At 36.4% G+C, this 21532-nt stretch overlaps 2 protein-coding genes across 4 annotated transcripts; one reads left to right on the top strand and one right to left on the bottom strand.

Moving 5' to 3' along the window:
* Window positions 1-1682: 1682 nt before the first annotated feature.
* LOC127962620 (activated CDC42 kinase 1) lies at window positions 1683-10438 on the bottom strand. The gene is made up of 14 exons (XM_052562244.1): window positions 10175-10438; window positions 7553-7735; window positions 7322-7392; window positions 7051-7239; window positions 6614-6766; window positions 5621-5898; window positions 5341-5467; window positions 5108-5254; window positions 4519-4613; window positions 3679-3888; window positions 3481-3545; window positions 2659-3149; window positions 2322-2417; window positions 1683-2223 (listed from the first exon to the last, which is right to left on the bottom strand). Exons 2-14 carry the CDS (start codon window positions 7710-7712, stop codon window positions 2059-2061), a joined length of 2247 nt encoding a protein of 748 aa, XP_052418204.1. The 5' UTR covers window positions 7713-7735; window positions 10175-10438; the 3' UTR covers window positions 1683-2058.
* A 1911-nt stretch (window positions 10439-12349) lies between these two features.
* senp3b (SUMO specific peptidase 3b) lies at window positions 12350-21339 on the top strand. 3 transcript variants are annotated; one of them, XM_052562305.1, is made up of 11 exons: window positions 12350-12539; window positions 13937-14686; window positions 15215-15367; window positions 17136-17247; window positions 17358-17505; window positions 17605-17652; window positions 17917-17994; window positions 20083-20220; window positions 20398-20481; window positions 20591-20641; window positions 20875-21339. In XM_052562305.1, the coding sequence occupies exons 2-11, from the start codon at window positions 13975-13977 to the stop codon at window positions 20983-20985; spliced, it is 1635 nt and encodes a 544-aa protein (XP_052418265.1). In that variant the 5' UTR covers window positions 12350-12539; window positions 13937-13974; the 3' UTR covers window positions 20986-21339. The 3 variants fall into 3 exon arrangements, with proteins under 3 accessions (XP_052418265.1, XP_052418266.1, XP_052418267.1); XM_052562306.1 differs by lacking the exons at window positions 20591-20641; window positions 20875-21339 and adding an exon at window positions 20642-20686; XM_052562307.1 differs by lacking the exons at window positions 20083-20220; window positions 20398-20481; window positions 20591-20641; window positions 20875-21339 and adding an exon at window positions 18334-19889.
* The last annotated feature ends 193 nt before the right edge of the window (window positions 21340-21532 follow it).

The raw sequence follows: 21532 nt of genomic DNA, 5'->3' as shown, positions 1-21532 counted from the left end.
AGGGCATGTTGTAGGATGAGAAGAGAAGTTTTGATGGGAGGTGGTGGAGGGGGACAGAGGAGAGAATTAAATGTTTTGAAGAGTTCACGTGTGTCTGGATCGTTGTTGATCTTGTTGTGGAAGTATGAAGATTTAGTAGTATGTACTTTAGCAGAGAAAGATGAAAGCAAAGACTGATACATACTCAGGTCTGACGAATCTTTAGATTTTTGCAAATTTTTTCTCTGCTGCATTGAGTTTGGTCCGATGCTCACGGAGAACATCAGATGACCAGGGGTGGGGCAGCCCATGCTTGCCTTGAGGAGAGAGGACAAATATCGATGATAAATGTTCTTGTAAAGTCAATAATTTTACTAATAATAATATAATATCTAAAAAAGAAAACACAAACGTCTGAACCAAATAATTTATTTGACTTTAACTTATTTTAATGGCTGGCTGTTTAAAAAAAAAATTTTTTTTAGTTATTTGAGCCCTCATGTTATGGAAAGAGTAAAATGAAAAGAACTCATAACTTTTGTAGCATTCACTTTCTTTAGTATGCACCATTTTCTTTCTTTTTTTTTTTCTTTTTTTTTGGATTTGGCTTCACCTTTCAGCCAGCTGGTTCCACGATATTGAACATGACACTAAATACTCTTAAATTTAGGTAGCTAAGTTTAGGTAAGTAAATACACATACATTCCTTTTTTATGCTGTTGTTCCTATACTGTGAAATAAATAGTAACTAAACACATAGCTAAAGACTAAACACATAATGCAAGTCCATATCTTTATTGATAAAATAGTTCCAGAAGATACTACAGGAAACAGACTACTTTTCATTAGAGACAAAATACAAAATTATAGGCCCATGTATATATTAAATATTGTCTTCCAGCACAAAACCATCTTTCATACCCCATGCCTCAGGAGGTGATAGGTGATAGATCCCAACCCAGATCCAACCCAAGAGGGTGCCTCCTTTACATTGACATGAGAGAAGAAAGACTGCTGCACACGCAACTGCTGAAAAACTGCTTTCCTTCCAGTCTGGCTAAAATAAATTGCATTTGTATGACAATGGCATATTTGAAATAACATGCTGCTGAAAAAGTATAAAAGTTGTCACTAGGGCGGTACCTTTTCGAAAGTTGATCGTATGATTTTGGTACTGATATGTACCTTTAAGGTAATAAAAGGCACCCATTTGGGCTAAAATAATAAGGTATAAATGTGTACCTAAATAATAGTCCCACTATACAGCAGACATATTGATATCAGAATGTAAGTAACTACATTTATAACTAATTGAAAGACTGAGATCTGTCAAACATATGTATAACCATGACACACTGTGGTTGTTTTGGGTACAGCAAAACAACCTAGTTTCGTTCTGTATTTTTCACTTGCATGTCCCATTAGAGTTGATGTAACCTCACAGGACATTTATTTGCACAGGGTTAAAACCGAATAAACAATATTGATATGTTTCTGAAGATGTTTTCATTTAAACTGATATGTAACCATTTTATGTGTCTCTTTGTCTTTGCAATAAATACACCCATTCGTACCTTAACATTGTTATCTGAAGTTAACCTGGAGAAACTGAGACGCATCTTTCTGGTAAATATTCACCATGTTACTTTCCATTACCTGTTGTGTTTTAATTCTAATAATGTATGAAAATCAGAAAACAAATATAAATGCACGATTTACTTTATTAAACGGATACAAATATTTATAAGACTTTGTATTTACAAATTCATCATATACATTTACACAGTTTTACTGAATTTAACACATTTAAAATTTTAACAAACCTAATTTATGTACAAAAACTGCAAACTAACAATAGTCACAATGGCAACTGGAATGTCATTCTGCGTTTAAAAAGAATGTTTATACTGTCTTTCCAAACAAATAACTGATATCATGAATGGATTAATCAAGCAAATAATCACTATTGATGGTTTTACATTGGAAGTGGATGGAAACCTCTTGACAATTCATCGATATCACAGAAACATGAAATCCTCAATAATTATGAACCATCTTATGAGTTAACATTGTCTTGCATTAAACTCTTTCTCCTCTTCTATCCGGTGCAGTTCTGTCTCTGTCTCTATCTCTGTCTTGTCGGATGATGTAACGTCCTGCCAGCTGCAGGTCCCATTTGTAGCGGGCAAGGACTTTTTGACATTCCTCACGAGAGTACTGAGTCATGTAATACAGCTGGTCTGTCTGATGATGTAAAGGAAACATTAAAGAATAAGTACAATAATGCAATCAATTAATTGAAATGATTTATATTGAATAAACAAGGGTTAATTCTCTATTACCTTAAGCTGCTGCTCTGCCCATACAGGATTCCATTCATTGCGACACAGAGCTTTCTGAACCTGCTCAATGGTCACTCCATGTACTGCCTCCTGAACCTGATGACCAATCAGCATTTAACATATCAGCAACAGCATTAAAGAGGAAGTCTATTATTGAAAAAAATGTTAAAAACACTATAATAGTGAAATATTATTGCAAATTAAAAGAACAGTTTTCCATTTTTTGAAATATGTATGTGTGTGTGTGTGTGTGTGTCAGTCTATTCCACTGTTATAAGTACTGAAAACACATTTGCAAGACCAAGCAAAGCTGTTGGATCTGAGGAAATCTGTATACCTGTGCAATAACCGCTTCCTTGTCAACTTGTGGCGGATACCTCCGCTCTCTTTCTCTCTCTTGCTCTTTGTCTCTCTCCTTCTCTGTCTCAGGGCCATCATCTAACTGAGGGCTTGACTTGGCCAGATGTGCCATCCTTGTGAGGTTGTTATTCCCTAAACACTGCTGCTGTGGATGGAACTGGAACTGGAACTGTAGCTGTGAATGAGTTTGAGGGCCCCAGCCCGCTGGGTTTACTGGTCTCCGATCCTGGATCATTATTTGGGGTTTGACGCATTTTAAGCCAGTGTTTTGTTGGCTGATGGATTTGAAGTTGGGGGGTGGTGGCCGTGCGGGTGGGGTGACAATAGCATCACTAAACCTGCGAGGATCTTGCATTACATTGCGCTGCATGAGTCTGCGTGGGTCGGCTCTCTGAGCTGCATTCCCACCAGGACCTCGACCTTTGTCCTGTGAACCACCAAGGACAGACTCCAGACTCCTTGAGATGCCTGAATATTAAGAGTAAGACACAGAATGTGACTGGATACATTATAACGCCATTCTAACATGCTGATTTGGTGCTCAAGAAACATTTACTATTATCATGTCGGTTCAAATGGTGATGTTTATTAGAATTTAGGATTGTTTGAAGAGTAGAAAGTTTATTTTAAACAGAAATCTTCTGTAACAATGTAAAAGTCTTTAAAGTCTGGAGCCTCTAACTTTTGAATGTTAGTGTATGTGTACAAGACAATAACCTATTTTATAGTAAATTCAGGCCTTGAATAATACTCAAATGATAGCGTGCGAAGTTCCTTACAGTATATTTTAAGTTCTTACCTGCCATTTTCTTCAGATTGGAGCCTTCCTTCTCTCTTGCTAATGGAATCCTCCAGCATCTGGATCTGAAAAGTAAACAGAAAATGACAAAAGTCACACACACACACATACACACACACACACAGAGTCTAGTTAGTGTGACAACTGTTTAGTAAATTCAAAGCTTATAGTTTATAACTGAATTAAAAAGTAACTCACTCATCTATTCGTTCTGGGTTGCCCCAGCTGCTTGCCTGGTCCGTGCCTCCATGGCCAGTGTGCTGTAGACTGCCTTTAACAGGGGAAGAGATCAGAGCCGGACCAGGCGCAGAAACTGCTGCTGTGAGAGCCGGGGCAGTCAAAGCTGGGGGAAACCAGCCAACACTTAGAGTTCTCTGGTTTTGGCCCTTCCACTCACACATTTCCAGCCTACAATAAAAGACAAGAGCATAAAAGTACAGAAATCAAAGGGCAGTCATTTTTATCGTTTCTGAGGATCACCATAAAGCCCTATATTGCATCTCTACCTTTTTTTCTTTACAAATAAATTTAGATGCATAATCTACAGCACCTTTCCATTTTTAACTTTTGGTCTGTGTGCTCTAAATTTGTGATCTAAAATTCAGTCTATTGTTAATATATTCAAACTGCTATTTGAATTCTATCAAATGTGACTAAAGTTTACGTAAAACTGGACAAAGTAATTGGTACCTAGTAAATCTAATTCTGTTCTTTCATTTCTTTTTTCTAAGTGTGAGCTTGAGGTAGGTTGAGCTATGAATTGAATGCTACTAAGTCAAAGGGAAGGAAGGCAGTTTAATAATTACCCACAACCTTTATCAGAGGGAACGAGTCAGCAAAGATTTACTGGCATGACCGATAACAACTTTTAACAATCCCAAGGGTATAAGGTAAAGAAACTGACAATACAGAAAATTAAATAAAGAAAGTAAATGTATATTAAGGGAGAAATAGAAGGAAAAAAAAAACAAATTGAAATGAAAATAAAAAAAACATTTATGTTCCTTTATCTTGATTGCCCTCAAACCCCTGTCTTACCGATGATCTATTACAGTCACTAAATCATTCGCCTGTAGAGAGAGTTTTCTGAGCTCTGTGAAGTCTTTCACTGCTCGAACCTCCATAGGTTGAGCCTGAAAAATACATTAAAAAGAAAGAGAGAGCAATGTGAGAAAAAACTGTTTCTGTGTGTATCCTTCATTAATTATAGTACATGTACACAATAAACACACTGTGCTAAGACTGGGGAAAATGCTCCTGGTTTTAGATAAGCTTTTTTGTAATATCTACAGCACAAGTGGTACACTTATACTATACGATTTTTGTAATGCTTTTGAAAGAAGCACCTTTATTTGATCACAAATACAGTTAAAACAGCAATTTTGATCATTATTGTTACAATATAAAATAACTTTTTAGCATTTTAATATCATTTAAAATGTAATGCATTCCTGTAATGGCAAAGCTGAATTTTCAGCAGCACTGCAGAAATCGTTCTTATGTGCTGATTTGGTGCTCAAGAAACATTTTTTGTTGAAAGACAAAAAAGTCTTACTGACCTCAAACTTTTAAATGTTATTATAATGAATATTAATGAGATAAATGAGAGCAGAGCTTTAAAACTGACCTCTGCTACCAATGTGGTGAGCTGAGAGAAGGTCGGTCGGTCAGCGGGACTGCAGGCCCAACATTTAAGCATCACAGAATATAACTCCTGCGGACAGTCTGAAGGCCTATCCAACCTCTCACCTTCCCGCTCGACACGATATAAGATCTATAAAGACAGAATATGTCACTTAGTCATCAAAGGAAATAGTGCTTATAACAGCACAGAACACCTCAATAAACCGACATATGTACCTGTCTTCCGGACAGCCCCAGCCAGGGCTCCTCACAGTAAGTGAACATTTCCCACAATGTGACACCAAACATCCAGACATCTGAAGCGTGAGAGAAAGTACCCACACGTAAACTCTCCGGAGCACACCTATGGAGAGTAAGAAAAATTACTATCTGGAATTACTATCACAATTACTTTTAACCTTTTTTCATTAAATTCATTCTTTATAGAATTTCTGGATTCTGGAATTGTTTTCAGAATTCAGAAATAGCTCCTTCTGTTTCTTTAAATCCTTCTCACCATGCGAAGGGGATGCGTTTGTGCGCCGTCATGATATAGTGGTCCCTGTCGGGACCCAATCCTCTCATCAGTCCAAAGTCTCCAATCTTCACTAGTTCTTTAGAAGCCAAGAGCACATTCCGGGCAGCGAGGTCTCTGTGGATGAAGCGTCTGGACTCTAGGTACTCCATACCTGCAGCAATCTGTGTGCTGAAGAGCCAGAGCCGTGAAAGAGGATATTCTCCCTGTCGTAGACGCAGAGAGTCGTATAAAGAGCCAAGGGGAGCCAGCTCCGTTACCTGATAAAAAGAAAGTTTCAATATGTCATCTGTCTTCATATCACCAGCAATGCAACAACATTACCAACAACACTACTTACTGTTCAAACGTTGGGGGTCAGTAAGATTTTTCATGTTTTTAACACTTGTACTTCCCAAAGTTGCATTTATTTGATTAAAAATACAGTAAAACAGTAATATTGTGAAATATTTTTGCAATTTAGTACATTACACTACTGAAAAAAAATAATTTATTTCCAAGCTTCCAATTATCGCAAATGCATTGTATGCACTAAGGTCTTATACTTCACGCTAATATAAATTATCATTTTTTTTTTTCAATAATTTTCTTTATAAGTGAATTAGTGAATCATTGAATAAATTGATTTGTTCAAAAACATGATCTGTTCAGGAATTAAACATTGTCATTATGAGGAAGTCATTGAATAATTAATTCAACTGATTCCCTCAAATACAGTGATTCATTATGGAACATGCAGCAGCTAATTCTGCACAAAATTACTACACAAGTAAAAGGGCAGTATTGTATCTAAAATGCATGTTACTGAATATCAATTTCTTATTTATTGAACTGGGATAAAAAGCTGTTTGTTTTGGTCTGAATATCATCAAGACTGATACTCCTTTAATGAGCAATAAAACAAATATGAAAAGGGAATAATTCATTTATATTTATATACATAATACCAAAAAAAAAAAAAAACATTACAATTACCATTTTAAGAGGATGAGTAAGGACAACACCATACAGATGTATAATGTTGGGGTGGTCCAGAGACTGCATGGTTGAAACTTCCAGAAGGAATTCTGTCACCACATCTCCGTATCTGGATCCGCCGCCCCTCAAGGTTTTCACTGCTACAGGCAACTTAAAATTGTGAAACAAGACTGTTATTGTAGTATTTGAAGAGTTTATCTGCAATGCCAGATAACTCAGTTTTTAACCATTTAAAAAAAATCTTCTTTTTTTTTTCATTGCGCATTCCAATGAATCTCAATCAAACTGCAGTTGGGTTAAAAAATACAGCTAACTTACACATTAAAACACAATCAAAAGCATGATTTTTGAAAATGTTAAAAACTAAGTTTTGGCAAATAAACTGTTAATTTATTCCTATACTCCTATACACATATTTGGTGTAAAGCACTCACCACTCGTCCAGTTGGTGTTTGCCATTCTGCTTTTCTAACTACCCCAAAGGAACCTGAGCCTAGCCTGTCCCCAAAGATCAGTTCACTGTCCTGGATAAGACAGGGGAGTGTGCGCCCTGGTTCTGGCCCCTGGCTTGACCCAACACCATTCGACTGCTCACTTCCTTCTGGGGTGCGTCCACTGAAGGCCTAGTAGAAAACAGACAGTGATGATCACAGGCAGGCAAAGTGAATGAATAAAAAGAAGGGGGTATGTAAAGATGTAAAATACCTTAGCCACCTTCGACCATGGTCGCATGTTGGTTTTGTAACGTCTGACAGCATCCCATAATCGTCGCTGTCCTATTGAAAAACCACCAAAAACAGCAATAAATACAAAGATGTACAGAAACCATATTAAAGGCACTAAATGATTATATTCACCAATGTAGAGCATTGAGTACACAAAGAAAATAAAATAAAATAACAATCTTCAAAAAATAGCACATTATACAAGACATACCTGGTCTACTAATGCCAATGTGTTCCAGATCTGCTTCTTTAACATAGTTCAGGTGCTCAATGCGTGTCACATTGAGTCCATCTCGCATCCTTACGTAGAATCTCTCTAACTGCACACTAGCAAGGAGCTGGTACAGCCACTGAGTGTCATGATCCATCATTATTACACTGTCACACAGCAACTCTGAGAGACAAACAGAGGAATGAAATCAGATCAGATCCAGAAAAGAAACCTAAACAATCTGAGGCATGCACTATTTTCCCCATATGGTAATTTTATTATTTTGATTCCATAGAAACAAGCTCTGTACACCTAGAGTACTGTATCTTTTCTGAATAGACACAATAAGGCTGTTCCTTACTGGGTTGCTATGGATGCCTGTTAGGAATTTGCTGGAAGGCAATGAGAAATCAAACAAACAAGGACCTGAGCTGTGTTGAGAAACCCTCTTAAAGTGCATGGTACTCAACATACCTCCTTTTTTACTTTATTCAGTTTAGATGTACAGGGATGGTGCACATAATTCATTTTCATTAAAAAAATTGCTGGTTTAGCTGTTAGAGAGCATTTTTAACCATAGTTCAATTGCACATATTACTAACTACATAAAAAATAAATATGATTATGTGTTTTGTGTTATTTCTACTACAAGTAAAAATGCAGAAACGAATACAGGCTAGCAAAGCCTAATAAAAAAGGAAGCAGGGGAGTTTATAAACCAAACAAACTACTTTTTTTCAGTGAAGGCCACTGAGGACAGAGGTATGTGACCAACCACTTCAGGCATGTGTGTGTGAAAGAGAATGATTTACCTGCTCAGCATGATTGAACTCATAAAGCAATTACTAAATAACTCTCTAAAATATTCTAACTTGTTTGCATTGGCAAGGAGAATCCCCTTTTAACTGTTTCATACTGCATACACAATCATGCAAAGCAAGGTTTGGCAAGTTATGTTCAGAACAGGATAGATTTATTTTGCCTGCCAAGCACTGTGTCATTGACTTCATGTCCATGAACCTCCCAGTGAACAAAGAGACAACTAGAAACTCTCTGCACGCTTGTGTTTACAGAACCATGAAAACATAAAGACCAACTCAGACACATGACCTTTTAGCGAATAATCAGCCAGTATGCCTCAGAAGAGCCTGCTCTGAAACTATGGGGGTTTGTCTGAGCATGTAACCTGAGAGTATCAAAATAAGATTCTCCAAGACTACACACCCAAAGTCCACACCCCGAATGACAAGAGATAATGTAGACTCTGTGTGAAACTCTGAGGCTCTAAAGTTTAGTAGACAATGTGTGTTCTAAACCAGATCTTACATTTGTAATAACTGCAGGATCACTCCACTGAGTTGTTAATCGGAGTTTGAGCAGATGTTTTATTTTACTCAAAAATATCTTCAGAAGACTACAGAGCAAGTCATTTTTAGTTCTAACTGGGGTAACACTTTATTTTAAGGTATCCTTGTTAAATGTTACATGTACTTACTATTTGAAAACAATAATTACATGCAAGTAACACCAAGCCTGTCCATAATCCTAACCCAAACATGTAGTTAAATAATATCACAGTACTTAAATTTAAGGTACACTGTAACAATGGCGCCTTAAAATAAAATGTAACACTAACTGGTTGCAACTTTCAGAAGGGTTTTCCTCGAGCCGGCTTGTTTGATAGAACTATGCTTCTATTAATATTTGTTACAGTCGTCTCTGAAACCAGGTGTGAACTGATAGATCACACAGTTTCTACAGCATTATTGTAATCAAATGTGTTTCAAACCTTTTGAAAGTTTTAAAAGCAGAAAACAGTGGCCTTTTACAAAGAGTTATAAAGGAGTGTACACCCAGTGTATAGAAACAAATGACAGCTTCTGTTTGGTTGTCATATTTTGTCAAAAGGCGTGACTTTAATCCTTTTTGTATAATTAATGTTAGAAATGTGTCAAACAGATGCAGTTGACCTATGTAGTTAGTCACAAACAATATACAGGCCGTTACTACAATTTCCTAATTAACGGCAGAATATTATTTATTATATAACAGTTTTTGAGAGGTTTGTTAGTGTATAAGGCTGTCTGGCCAAGTAATATTCAGAATGAGTGTTAGGACAAAACATGTAAAATTCTTAAATGATCATTAATTTTTTCATAGCAGCAAATAACAGTATGGAAGGCCTTCCCAATTAATAATTGTAAAAACCATTCAATTTCAACAAATATGAAAAACAATCTTACACTGAAACTGAAACTACCCAGATACACACAGATACTACAGTAGGAGGAAAAAGTTGATTCTTATATATATATATATACTGGAATATAGAGGAATTATCATATACACTGATACAAAGGAAAGCCTTTAATGACGTTTCTGAAAGCAAATGTACATTGGTTTCACCTTGTTCTATAAATCAACCATGACAGCAGATAAGGACGATGAATATACCTGGGCCCAGGTGAGCGTTTCAAGCATAACACCAAAGCGGAAATGACGCTTTTAAAAAATATATTATATTGTAAATCGTTACTTTTGACCAACCATCCATTTTGTTTAGACTCACTTTCCTTTGCAGAATAAAGATGCTACTTGCAGTAAACAAAAGTTTATACTTACAAATAAAAACGTTTCCCCAGTCGAATCCCTCTCTTCAGCTCGTAAATCAACTTCACTCCGGGTGTAAGATTTCCATTATAAAAAGTTCATTTTCAGTGAGTGTCACTGAAAGATTTTATTATAATCAGCAGTCCTAGAATATAGAAGGTGGTTTAAATAATCCGTCTGTCGTTAAAATACAGGTCATGAGTAGTTCACAGTGAAGGCTGGTGTTTTATAGAATGCGTCTGATGCTTCTCTGAGATCCCGAAGCATTCAGTCTGAGTTCTTCCTCACTCCGCCTCCGCCCTGAGCGCCAACATTTCCCCTTCACCACCTGCTGGATGTACGCCAATTGTTACATCATACTGTTGTTTTTCCTCCCTAGTTTTGACGGTGATATAGATCTGATTGTTTACCTATCTTTTACCGTGCTAGGTTAAAAGTAAACCTGTACTTCCTCTTTTCAAAATGCTGCTACATCTAGCTTACTTGAAATTACAAAAAATATGATTTTCTTCTCTTTATAATGAATACGCCAAAATACATATATATTATTATAATGAATAAACCAAACTGTGTCTATTTGTATCTGCAACTGAAAAAGATCTAATTTTTTTTATTTATTATTATTATTATTTATTTATTTTTTTATTTTTACATTTTTCTAAATAAATGATTAGACATTTTAAATGCAGTGCGTGGAGTGATATAGGTTAAAGGTAAAATTCCAAAGCAGCCTTAAATTTACAGGAAACATATGGCCTTATCTTCTTGGTTTCAAAAAATAGGAAATAAAGGACGTCAATAATTAATTCATGACAATAAATGGGCGTGAAAGGAAGCTTGTAAATACTGTATTAGTATACTCAGTATGAAGAAACTTCACGAATGGCATAAAGCCCTGCATCATTAGAAGCACTTGAAAACAGATACTATTTTCCCCAGTGCCCCTTTCAGTCAAGGCTTTCTGATCCGGTCTTTCCAGTTAGACTGGATATTTACAGACTTTCACCATCTCACAAAGACTCACATACGTACACATATGCAAATGCTCATGTGAAATCATGTATTGGATTACCCTTAGTCAACCTAGAAAAAAATTACCCTTTGGGTAAAAAGTACTTTTATAACAACTCACTTCCTGATTCTCTATTTAGGAGACTGCATTACCATCAATAATTATTGAAATGACATGGGTTGACCATGCTAACATTACCAGTAGAGTAGTGATGATTCTCTTTTATTGTTATGTTTTTGTGATCTACAAAATGTGCAAATGTGACCTACTGGATGGCAAGAAAATAAAAAAATAAAAAAATAAAAATGAATTGCCTTATAGTCTGGTGAACATATTATGCTACTAAGTACATAAGGGATTAATTTGATGAACAACACATCAAGGAGGTTTTGGTAAAAGTATCCAATGTTGGCTGTTTGTATTTTTAAAAAAGCGTAATTGAATTAAAAAAAAAAAAAATAGGTGATTTTAACCATATGAAAAATTAACGAGCTTCATTAAGCAGTAATTTTATTTTAAAATAAACCAAATACACAAAAGTGGAAATCTTTGGATACAGTAGTGAACCATATTAGCAGCTATAATGATATATTTAACTGATGAGTTCTGAGAAATCCCATGCTGACTCAACTGTGTGATGCAATTGAAATGCCTCATCATTTAGTCGCAACTAGTGCAATATTTTTATAGTACAAAGCTCTTCCTTCCCATCATATTGTGACTTAGGTCTAGAAATATGTATCCTAATTAACCAAAGAGTCTTATGTCTATGTCAGACTTGAAACAGATACTGACAGCACAGAAAAAGCCCAAAAACGAAATGGATAAAAGCTACACGTTTGAAATGAGACAGACATTTAAATTCAGCTACTGAAAATCACAATTTTAAACTACTAAATAATTACGTAAATACTAGATACTTCATTTAGATTTCAAGAAAAAAAATAGTAATAGTTTTTATAAGTTTCTTAACATTAGGCTGTAAAATAACCTTTTTCTATTTTTTTAAATTCCATCAGTTCATTAGCAGCTTAACCCCCTTTTTACATGTACAGCTCATTACTCTTTTGCTTCATCACACGATTTGATCCATTATTAGTATGTTAATATGTTGCAAGTATCTTCGTTTGGGTTGATTTTAATACTTTATTTTGTCGGCAACGCCATTACACGAGACCAATGATGTCATCAGTAGCGCGCAGCGTTGCTGTTTACTCTTTCGTACAAAGAGCGCGACTGCATTCATTGATTGAAGTGAAAATCCTCGTAATGCACAATTTGGTTTATTTGCAAATTCGTGGAAAATAAAGGCAAAGCTGCCGTGTGTGCTATTATCTTACTCTGGTGTAAAACTGCAGGTAAAAGGTGAGTGATATGTGAGCGCAATTGGCGAGACTGTAGGCTGCTGTTAGCTCGTCAGCTAATTAGCAAATTTGCACATGCCAGAAAACGAAAAATACCAAAGCAACCTAGAATTATAACGTCAACCGTTATTGAACACACGAAACGTGTATTGTTTTTTTGTTGTGAGATGGCTTTTGAGAGGTTTCGTGGATATGAAGCTATATGAGACATGTTCACCGTTTATTTAGTCCAGGGGTAACATTAGGCAAGTTCGGTCATAGAGAGCCGCTGTCCTGCAGCGTTCAGCTCCAACCCTGAAAAAACTCTCACCTGCCTGTAGCCGAGAAGCCTTATTATTCCTGAAGACATCGATGAGCTTGTTCATGTGTGTTTGATTAGGGTGGAAGCTGAACTCTGCAGGACTGCGGCTCTCTAGGACCGAGCTTGCCTGAATATATCTGCAGATTTCATGAAACATGTTTGGTTATTAATTTACTTTTAGATGCGTACTGGCAAATACCAGCTTTCAGGGTACACTGTTCTGCTCATATATATGTGATGCTTTTAAATTTGAATCAATAAAAGCAGTATTTAAAATATGGTTTTGTATCTATTTAAAATGTCGAAATAGATATTAGGTATCTTTACAATTAATCCAGAACGCAGCAGCAAGATTAATTTTGAATGGGCCGAAAAGAACACGCATCACACCTCTGTTTATCAATTTGCACTGGCTACCAATAGCTGCTCACATAAAAATTCAAGACGTTGATGTTTGCCTACAAAACCACCACTCGCTCTGCACCCCTTTACCTAAATGCTTTACTTCAGACTTATGTGCTCCCTAGAATCTTGCCTTCTCAGCTGGGTCCTTAGCCATCTTCAAGAATCGGCTTAAAACACATCTCTTCCATCTTTATTTGACAATGTAACTTTATCACTCACTATTCAATTCTATTTTTAAATATAAAAAGCTAACTACCTTTCTAATCTCTTTGTGTTCTATTTTCATTTATTGTACAATTTTATATATAATAAATAAATGACCTCTAACAGTAGCTTGCTCTATTCCTTTTTCTATTCTATCTGTTTTCTCTTTATTTATTATTATTTAAAAGCCTTTGCTACGTGTACTGTGTTTAAGCTAACTGAGACTTGTTATAGCACTTATATATCATTGCTCTTTTGTTGTTTTTGATTGCTGCCATTGTCCTCATTTGTAAGTCACTTTGGATAAAGGCATCTGCTAAATGACTAAATGTAATGTAAGGTAGCTAACATATGCTTCACTTCTGCCAATCACCATATAACTGAGTGATAGCTGGTCTTGTATAAGTAATTTGTATTATGCTAATTATCTGCCTGCACCAGAAACAAATTTCAGGGCACTGAAATGAGCCTTATTCTCACTCTTGCAGGCGGCGAGCTGGCGCAGGTAGCAGGTTGCCAGTGGACTATGAGAGACAGCGGTGGAAGCCTGGCCCAGAACCGCTGGCAAGGGGAGCTCTCTTTGACTGTGAGCCAGGAAGCCAGCAGTGTTGGGGGCATGGGAGGAGGTCTAATGGATCCAAACTCCCCTCCCAATGCTACCAGCCCCATTCACCTCAAACTAGGTCACAAGGAGCAAGTCTGGACTGGAGAGTACATAGAACCAGTAGAGCTTCTTGAGGAAGAAGCTGGATTTGATGAGAATGAAGAAGATATGGAAGAAGAAGAACAAGAAGAACAAGATGAGGAAGAGATCGATTCTGAATGTGATCCATGGGAGGAAAAAGATGAAGTGGAAGACTGGCAAATGCCATTTGAATCACAACCGCAAGCCATGTTGGCTAATAATAATCGGCAGCAGATGTCCTCACATGAAGGGGAGGCCAAATTCCAAGCCAGAGACTTTCCTGAGAATCCCTTCCAGATTCGGCTTCATGGACTTAGACAGCAAAGGCTGAAGCGATGGCGAAGACTACGGTCTAGTGCTAGATTACGCAACCGGCTTGTGCAGAATTGGAAAGCGTGGAGACAACGGGCCCAGTGGGTCGGCACCTTAGGGTATCTACGGGCAAGGAGGTGGCGCCAGTATAGCCTTTATGCCAGCAAGAGACGGGATGAGAAGGGATGTGACACCATGGGCTCATCACAAACCAGTTTGGAGACAAGTGGAAGAGAAACAGGTGAGACTTTTCCTTTTCTTGCTTTTTACAGCAGAGGATTTCAGTCTGGAAAATGGGGGCCACGAGTAAAAGTACAGAGAGAAAACTGTGTAAAAGATGCTTTATATGTGTGTGTGTGTATATATACACACACACACACTAATCAACATTTAAAGTGGATCAAAACAAAATTGTCTTAAAACCAAAATACATTCTTGTCTTAGGACAACTTTGATTAACTTTTTTGATCCAATTTTTTTGTGTTTGTTTAAAATAAATGTATAAGTATGTATTTATGTATATATGAATGACTGTTTGATTGATTAAAATAATATAAACTATATTTTAAATAAATCAGTACAGTACTATAGTGAGTAAACATTCATTATTTTCGGAGGGGGTCCCTTGCACGCAGTTGAAAACCACAGATTTTTTTAAGTAAAAAGAATTGCAGTTAAAACTGCATATATTATATTATATTATATTATATTATATTATATTATATTATATTATATTATATTATATTATATTGTTGTTCTCTCTCCACAGAAAACCGTTTCTCTGGTTTCAATGGTTATCATGGGGATTCTCAGTCAAGTTCATCAGTCAGTGGGAGTCGAAAATATCTTTCTATGCCCCTGAAGCCCACCACTCAGAGGATGGAGATGACCCTTTCAGAGGAGCACAGGTCTTATGTCCAAGGTAGAATTCAATTCAAGTTTATTTGTATAGCGCTTTTTACAATACAAATCGTTACAAAGCAACTTTACAGAAAATTGTGTTTCTACAATATTTAGTACCATATTTTCCGGACTATAAGTCACACTTTTTTTCATAGTTTGGCTGGTCCTGCGACTTATAGTCAGGTGCGATTTATTTATCAAAATTCATTTGACATGAACCAAGAGAAATGAACCAAGAGAAAACATTACCTTCTCTTACGGCTGGAGACGGTAATGTTTTCTCTTGGTTCTTGGTTCTTAATAAATGCGACTTATAGTCCAGTGCGACTTATGTTTTTTTTCTCATCATGACGTATTTTTGGACTGATGCGACTTATAGTCCGAAAAATACGGTAGTAGCTTATAAGTGGTGACTGTCAGTTTGTGCACTTATGACAGGATTTTTAGAAAATTAATACAAGACGTAGTCAGCCAGACGATTAACATTATTAATATTATTAATAATTAATAATTATTATATGATGCAGTCACACCTGTAGCAATATTTGTTAGTTCTGTTTGTTGATTCAGGGTTAGCATCATATGAGGTCCTCTGAGGGTCAGCATCATCTCTTCACAGGTGTTCTGGATCCAGACTGGAGCTTGTGTAAATCCTAGTTATCACGGGATGTAAATAGAAACAAATAGAGACATCATTAGCATAGCTGCTGATCTAACGAAGTAAAATTAATTAGTTTAACCCAAGCTAAAGAATGAGAATGCGCATTTGAACTCTTGTTCTCTAAAAGCTGCAGAAACGTATATCTTATCTATTGTGTTATGAGATGGAAGTATGTCCAGTGATAGGGCTGGGTATTGATTCAGATGTTCCAGATCGATTCGATTTCGATTCACAAGCTCTTAAATCGATTCTATTTCAATTCTCGAGTCGATTTTCTATACTCGATTCTCGATTCAACTCAATGAATATAGATTTAATACAAATACTATATCTAAAAAAAAAATAACAGTGAACATAAGTTTACAATTGGGTAATTAATAAAAATAAATTAAGAGCCACAAACCTGTATATTAAACTCTTTTATTTTAGGTACACTTGGGTACATTAAAACAGAACCCATCTCTAATTTTCAAATGCATACAATTGTGTTAAATAAATACAATACAATTTTGAAGCAAGATGAAAAATGGCTTTGTTCTTGTCCACAACACTAACGTCGTCGTCTTGCTTACGAAATCTAAAATGCTTCCATACCTCTGACTTTTTATGTGAAGGTGGCATCAACGTCGACAAACCACCTGAAACCGCCATTTAAAGCAGTGAAAGAATGACCGGTTCGCCTCTCGCTCCTTGGTAACATCGCACAAGGCAAATAAGAGGGGGACATCTAGTGGAGAAGACTTGTAATTAGATTAACATTAATCTTACGTTCTATGTTTGTGGAAATAAACATGGAAAAAAAAACGATTCATGGCCTTTAATCGACCACATTTTAAAAAACGATTAATCAAAGCATATGTAATTTTTTTACCCAGCACTATCCAGTGATGATATATACCTTTAGATCTCGCCAAGATTGTGGTCTAAGGTGGATGTTATACTTAAGCCATTGACAAAAAGCTTGCTCTAAGAAGATTTTTTTTAGAGCTTTATTTAATTTCCAAATGAAAGAATGCCTGTTTAAGTAGACAAATTAATTATCTCACATAATTTGGTGTTTAAATGGATGACATGTTCTAAACTCAGTGTTGGTTGTACCTCATGCATGCATATATTTATTTCTCAGCTCTTCTTGATGAGTACCTTCAAAAGTATGGAAGTCTAATTCCCGTACATTCAGATGATATTGTTGAGGAACTGAAGGGCATCTTCAATGAGGACTTCTCTCAGCCCCACAGGTCTCACACATGCACAACCTCAAATACAAATATAAATGTCTTTTGTGCATACATTTGTGGAAGGTACTAAAGGTACTTTTTTTTTTTTTTTTTTTACCATGTGCCCACAGGAAAGTCATGGTGCAACATTTAATTCAGTCCTACCACAGATCACCAGGGACTGCCATGGTGAAAGGGTTTCGGGTGAATTACAAGCGTCATGTTCTGACAATGGATGATTTCAGCACCCTCTATGGACAGAATTGGCTCAATGACCAGGTGAGTTTTGAGTTCTAAATGCTCAGCACTATGTTTCATAATTCTGCTTTTCTCTGTTCTACTTAATGCACACATTGTTCTTTCATCTGATTTCTTAAGGTCATGAACATGTATGGAGACCTTGTGATGGATTCTGTGCCTGAAAAGGTGATTTATTTTTAGGTTTTTCTCATTTCTCCTATTTAATTCTCCTATTTTCTTATTAGTTAACCTAATACTATTTCAGCCTCGGTATCGAAAGTTGTGAAATACAAACATATCCTGCCCTGTTCAGTAATCAAAGTATATAAGAAGTGAACATTTTTAAGTAGTAGTATTCAGTTTTATCGTTGTTGCTGATTGTCAGGGAAAGTAAATTTTATATTTAGTTTTGTTTAGTGCTTTAATGTCTAATTTCATCTCCATTTTCAGGTGCACTTTTTTAACAGTTTCTTTTATGACAAGTTGAGGACCAAAGGCTATGATGGAGTGAAACGGTGGACAAAGAATGTAAGAAAACTATTTTATTTGATGTGTGCTACTTTTTAAGAGGCATCGTTTAATATATTTAAAAAAAGTTTGTCAAGCGATTTAATTGCATCCAAAATAAAAGTATTGTGTGTGTGTATGTATATATATATATATATATATATATATATATATATATATATATATATATATATATATATATACACACACACACACTGTACACACACATACAGTGCCCTCCATAAGTATTGGAACAGTAAAGAGAATTTTTTTCTGTTTGCTGTGAAGTCAAGAAATCTATAAATATGATTAAAAGATGAGTATGAGACAAAACTACTGAATGTCACATTTTATTATTAGGTGATTCAACAGAAAAATGTTTTACTAGCTAAGAAGATCAGCACATTTCGAGTTTCATCTCCCTATCTGATGTGAGGAAGCTGACTCTGAAAGAAAAGCAAGCAATTTGGATCCTAAAAGAAAAGAGGAAGTCAATTAGAACTATAGGAAAAACAAAGGGCATGGAGAAATCAAGAGTTTGAAAACTCCTTGCAACATCAGCAACCATCGACGATCTAATCGGCTGAGAAAAACAACAGTAGTTGATGACAGACAAATCATAAAAGCTGTGAAAATGAACCCTAGAATACGTGTATGCAAAATCACCAGCAGCCTCCAGAAAGCTGGGGTGATGCTCTGTCAGTCTCCAGTCTGCAGGAGAATCTGACACAGAAGCTACACAGCAAGATGAAAACCTCTGATCAGCACCAAAAATATTAAGGCAAGATTCTTCACAAATGTGAGCCAGTAGAGTTTAGGAGTTGATGGACCGATGAGACAAAGATTAACCTTTATCTAATACCGCGATCCATGCAACCCTTATACCAGTGAAAGGGCACTGGAACGGCAGTCAAACCTGTGACTTACCACCCGTGAACTCATACTAGATAGATGTACTCCCAGTTCCCAGCTCTGACGTCACATAGCCCACGAAACAACAATGGCAGAACCTACGGATAATATTGCCTATGGATGCAGTGTGTATGATTTATGATCTTAGGACAATATAACATTGCATCAAGCATTAATAATCTCGCTACAATTCCTTGCGGTCTGGAAGTTTGGTGTGACTTGCCTGGGACGCTAAAAAGTTGTGAGTCGTGGTTTGAAGACATGACTTACGGGCTCAAAAACCTGCCTGGAATGCAGCATAAGTGATTGGAAAGCAAAAGTGTGATGGGGAAAAAAGGGAACTGTAGATGATCCTTAGCATACAACCTCATCTGTAAAGCTTGGTGGAGGTGGTGTCATGGCATGGGCATGCATGGCTGTCTCAAGAACAGGACCTCTTAATTTTAATGATGACTTAATGTATGATGGCAGTAGTAGAATGAATTTGTAAGGGTACAAAAACATCTTGGCTACTAATATTCAAGAAAATTCCACCAAACGTATTAGAAAGCACTTCATATTGGATCAGGACAATGACCCAAAACACCCTGCCAGTTCAGTCAAGGACTGATCAGGGCAAAGAAATGTGAAGTCTTAGATTGCCCAAATCAGTCTCCAAATTTAGATCTGATTCAACATTAATTTCACCATCTGAAGAGGAGACTGAAGACACAAACTCCCCAAACAAGCAACAGTCGGAATTGGCTGCATTAAAGGCTTGGGGAAAGCATTTCAAAGCATAATACCAAAAGTCTGGTGATGTCTATGGGTTGCAGACTCACAGCTTTGATTGCATGCATGGGTTCTGCAACTAAATATTAGCTTTTAATCTTTTACATCTGCCATAAATTGTTCCAATACTTATGTTCACGTCAAATAGTGGGATGAACTATCAAAGTGCTGTCCTTTTTATTTGGTAAAACATGTATGTGTCGAAAGACCTATTAATAAAATGTGACAGTCTGTTGTTTTGTCGCGTATTCATCTTTTAATCATATTTGCAAATGTCTCGACTCCACAGCAGGGAAAGCAATTTTGTCTTTACTGTTCCAATACTTATGGAGGGCACTGTATATTACATAAGCAAAAACTTTTATTTTTGATGCGATCAGAACTTTTCTTTATGCATTTATTTATGCAAGTACAAACATGTTTTAGGTGGACATCTTCCAGAAGGATCTGTTGTTGATTCCCATTCATTTAGAAGTGCACTGGTCTCTGATCTCGGTTGATATTAAACAGCGCTTCATCACGTACTTTGATTCTCAGCGAACCCTTAATCGCCGCTGCCCCAAGGTAAAAGCCCTACAAAACTATTGCCTTCTGTACAGTCAAAATCTTCTCCACAAGCGATGAAGTTTCTTTGAAATTGTGTGTATTGTCTAAAACATTATAATAAGTAATACATTCGAAACTTTTGTTTTTATGTTTGCTATATATCTCAGCTAAGGGACAATTTTTTTCTCTCCACAGCATATTTTCAAATACCTGCAGGCAGAGGCCATGATAAAAGAGAAGAGAGATTTTCTCACAGGGTGGAAAGGCTTTTTTAAAATGGTGAGGCCTGTCCTTGCAGTGACCGTTACTGTTAGTGACTGTAATGTCTAATGCTGTTCAGTTGTTTAAATTAATAATCAATTAATAAAGCATCTATTTTTTGTTACAGAATGTTGGCAGACAGAATAATGACAGTGACTGTGGTGCATTTGTCCTGCAGGTTTGTGTATATACACCATCTTCAATCTGATGTTTTATGAGTGGTTGGTAAGATTCAGATTAACATAACTTCTATACATTTATAGAAGTTTATCCTGAGGAGAATCCATTAAGCTTGATTAAAAACCACAAGAAATGTGTCAGAACATATGTTGTTTGAGATTACTTTTCCTCAGTTCCACACAAGATTTGCTAATTTTATCTTCTTTTTTTTCCCCTCCACCTCCATTTTAGTATTGCAAGTGTCTGGCGTTGGGTCAGCCCTTCAGTTTCACTCAGCAGGACATGCCCAAGCTGAGGAGACTTATGTACAAAGAACTGTGTGATTGCAAGCTGTCACTGTGATATTTGTGTAAAGACTGCGCAGCCAGAGGAGAAAAACATAAATTTGTCCGAAAAACCTGAGAGACTTCACACTGAGGATATTTCATCCTCGCTCACATTGGTTTTAATTTTGCATAACCTTTTTGTTTGTTTTTGTACTGGAGCCCAACATCTTGACTGAGGTGATTTACGGATGACAGCCTGATAGAATGACAGAATGGAGCACTCTGTTTTCACTTTTTGTTTCTTTTTCTGTGTATAAAGATGTTGCAAAACTCCGGATCTGAAATGTTGCCTTGAGAGTAAACTGTGCTCTAATGCAAGTGACAAATCATGTCTGCAGTTTTGTTCTTAATAAATTGTCTTTAGAAAATACTGAACTGTGTACTCATCAGAGCACTTAAATTATTTTGTTAGTCACATTGCAATTAATGATGACGTGAAATGGCCAGGGTTCATCATGAAAGGTTAAGGAATCAACATGTCAATGAGGTATTCCCCAGTTATGTTGTGTTTACCTTTATTCAAACTTGAAAAAATACCACTAAGCATATTTATATGGACTATT

Source organism: Carassius gibelio, chromosome B7 (genome assembly GCF_023724105.1).
Source record: "Carassius gibelio isolate Cgi1373 ecotype wild population from Czech Republic chromosome B7, carGib1.2-hapl.c, whole genome shotgun sequence".
In the NCBI taxonomy this organism is placed as follows: Eukaryota; Metazoa; Chordata; class Actinopteri; order Cypriniformes; family Cyprinidae; genus Carassius; species Carassius gibelio.
Note: the sequence above shows the minus strand (reverse complement) of the source record. Positions and strands in the feature narration are given on the sequence as shown.

Excerpts from the sequence above, each read along its gene's own strand:
- senp3b (XM_052562305.1), top strand. The coding sequence starts at position 13,975 with ATGAGAGACAGCGGTGGAAGCCTGGCCCAGAACCGCTGGCAAGGGGAG. Across the intron at positions 17,653-17,916 it reads TGGATTCTGTGCCTGAAAAG|GTGCACTTTTTTAACAGTTT; the intron begins GTGATTTATTTT and ends CTCCATTTTCAG. Across the intron at positions 20,642-20,874 it reads GTGGTGCATTTGTCCTGCAG|TATTGCAAGTGTCTGGCGTT; the intron begins GTTTGTGTATAT and ends CCTCCATTTTAG.
- LOC127962620 (XM_052562244.1), bottom strand. The coding sequence starts at position 7,712 with ATGATGGATCATGACACTCAGTGGCTGTACCAGCTCCTTGCTAGTGTG. Across the intron at positions 3,150-3,480 it reads CAATCTGAAGAAAATGGCAG|GCATCTCAAGGAGTCTGGAG; the intron begins GTAAGAACTTAA and ends CTTAATATTCAG. Across the intron at positions 2,418-2,658 it reads AGGAAGCGGTTATTGCACAG|GTTCAGGAGGCAGTACATGG; the intron begins GTATACAGATTT and ends ATTGGTCATCAG.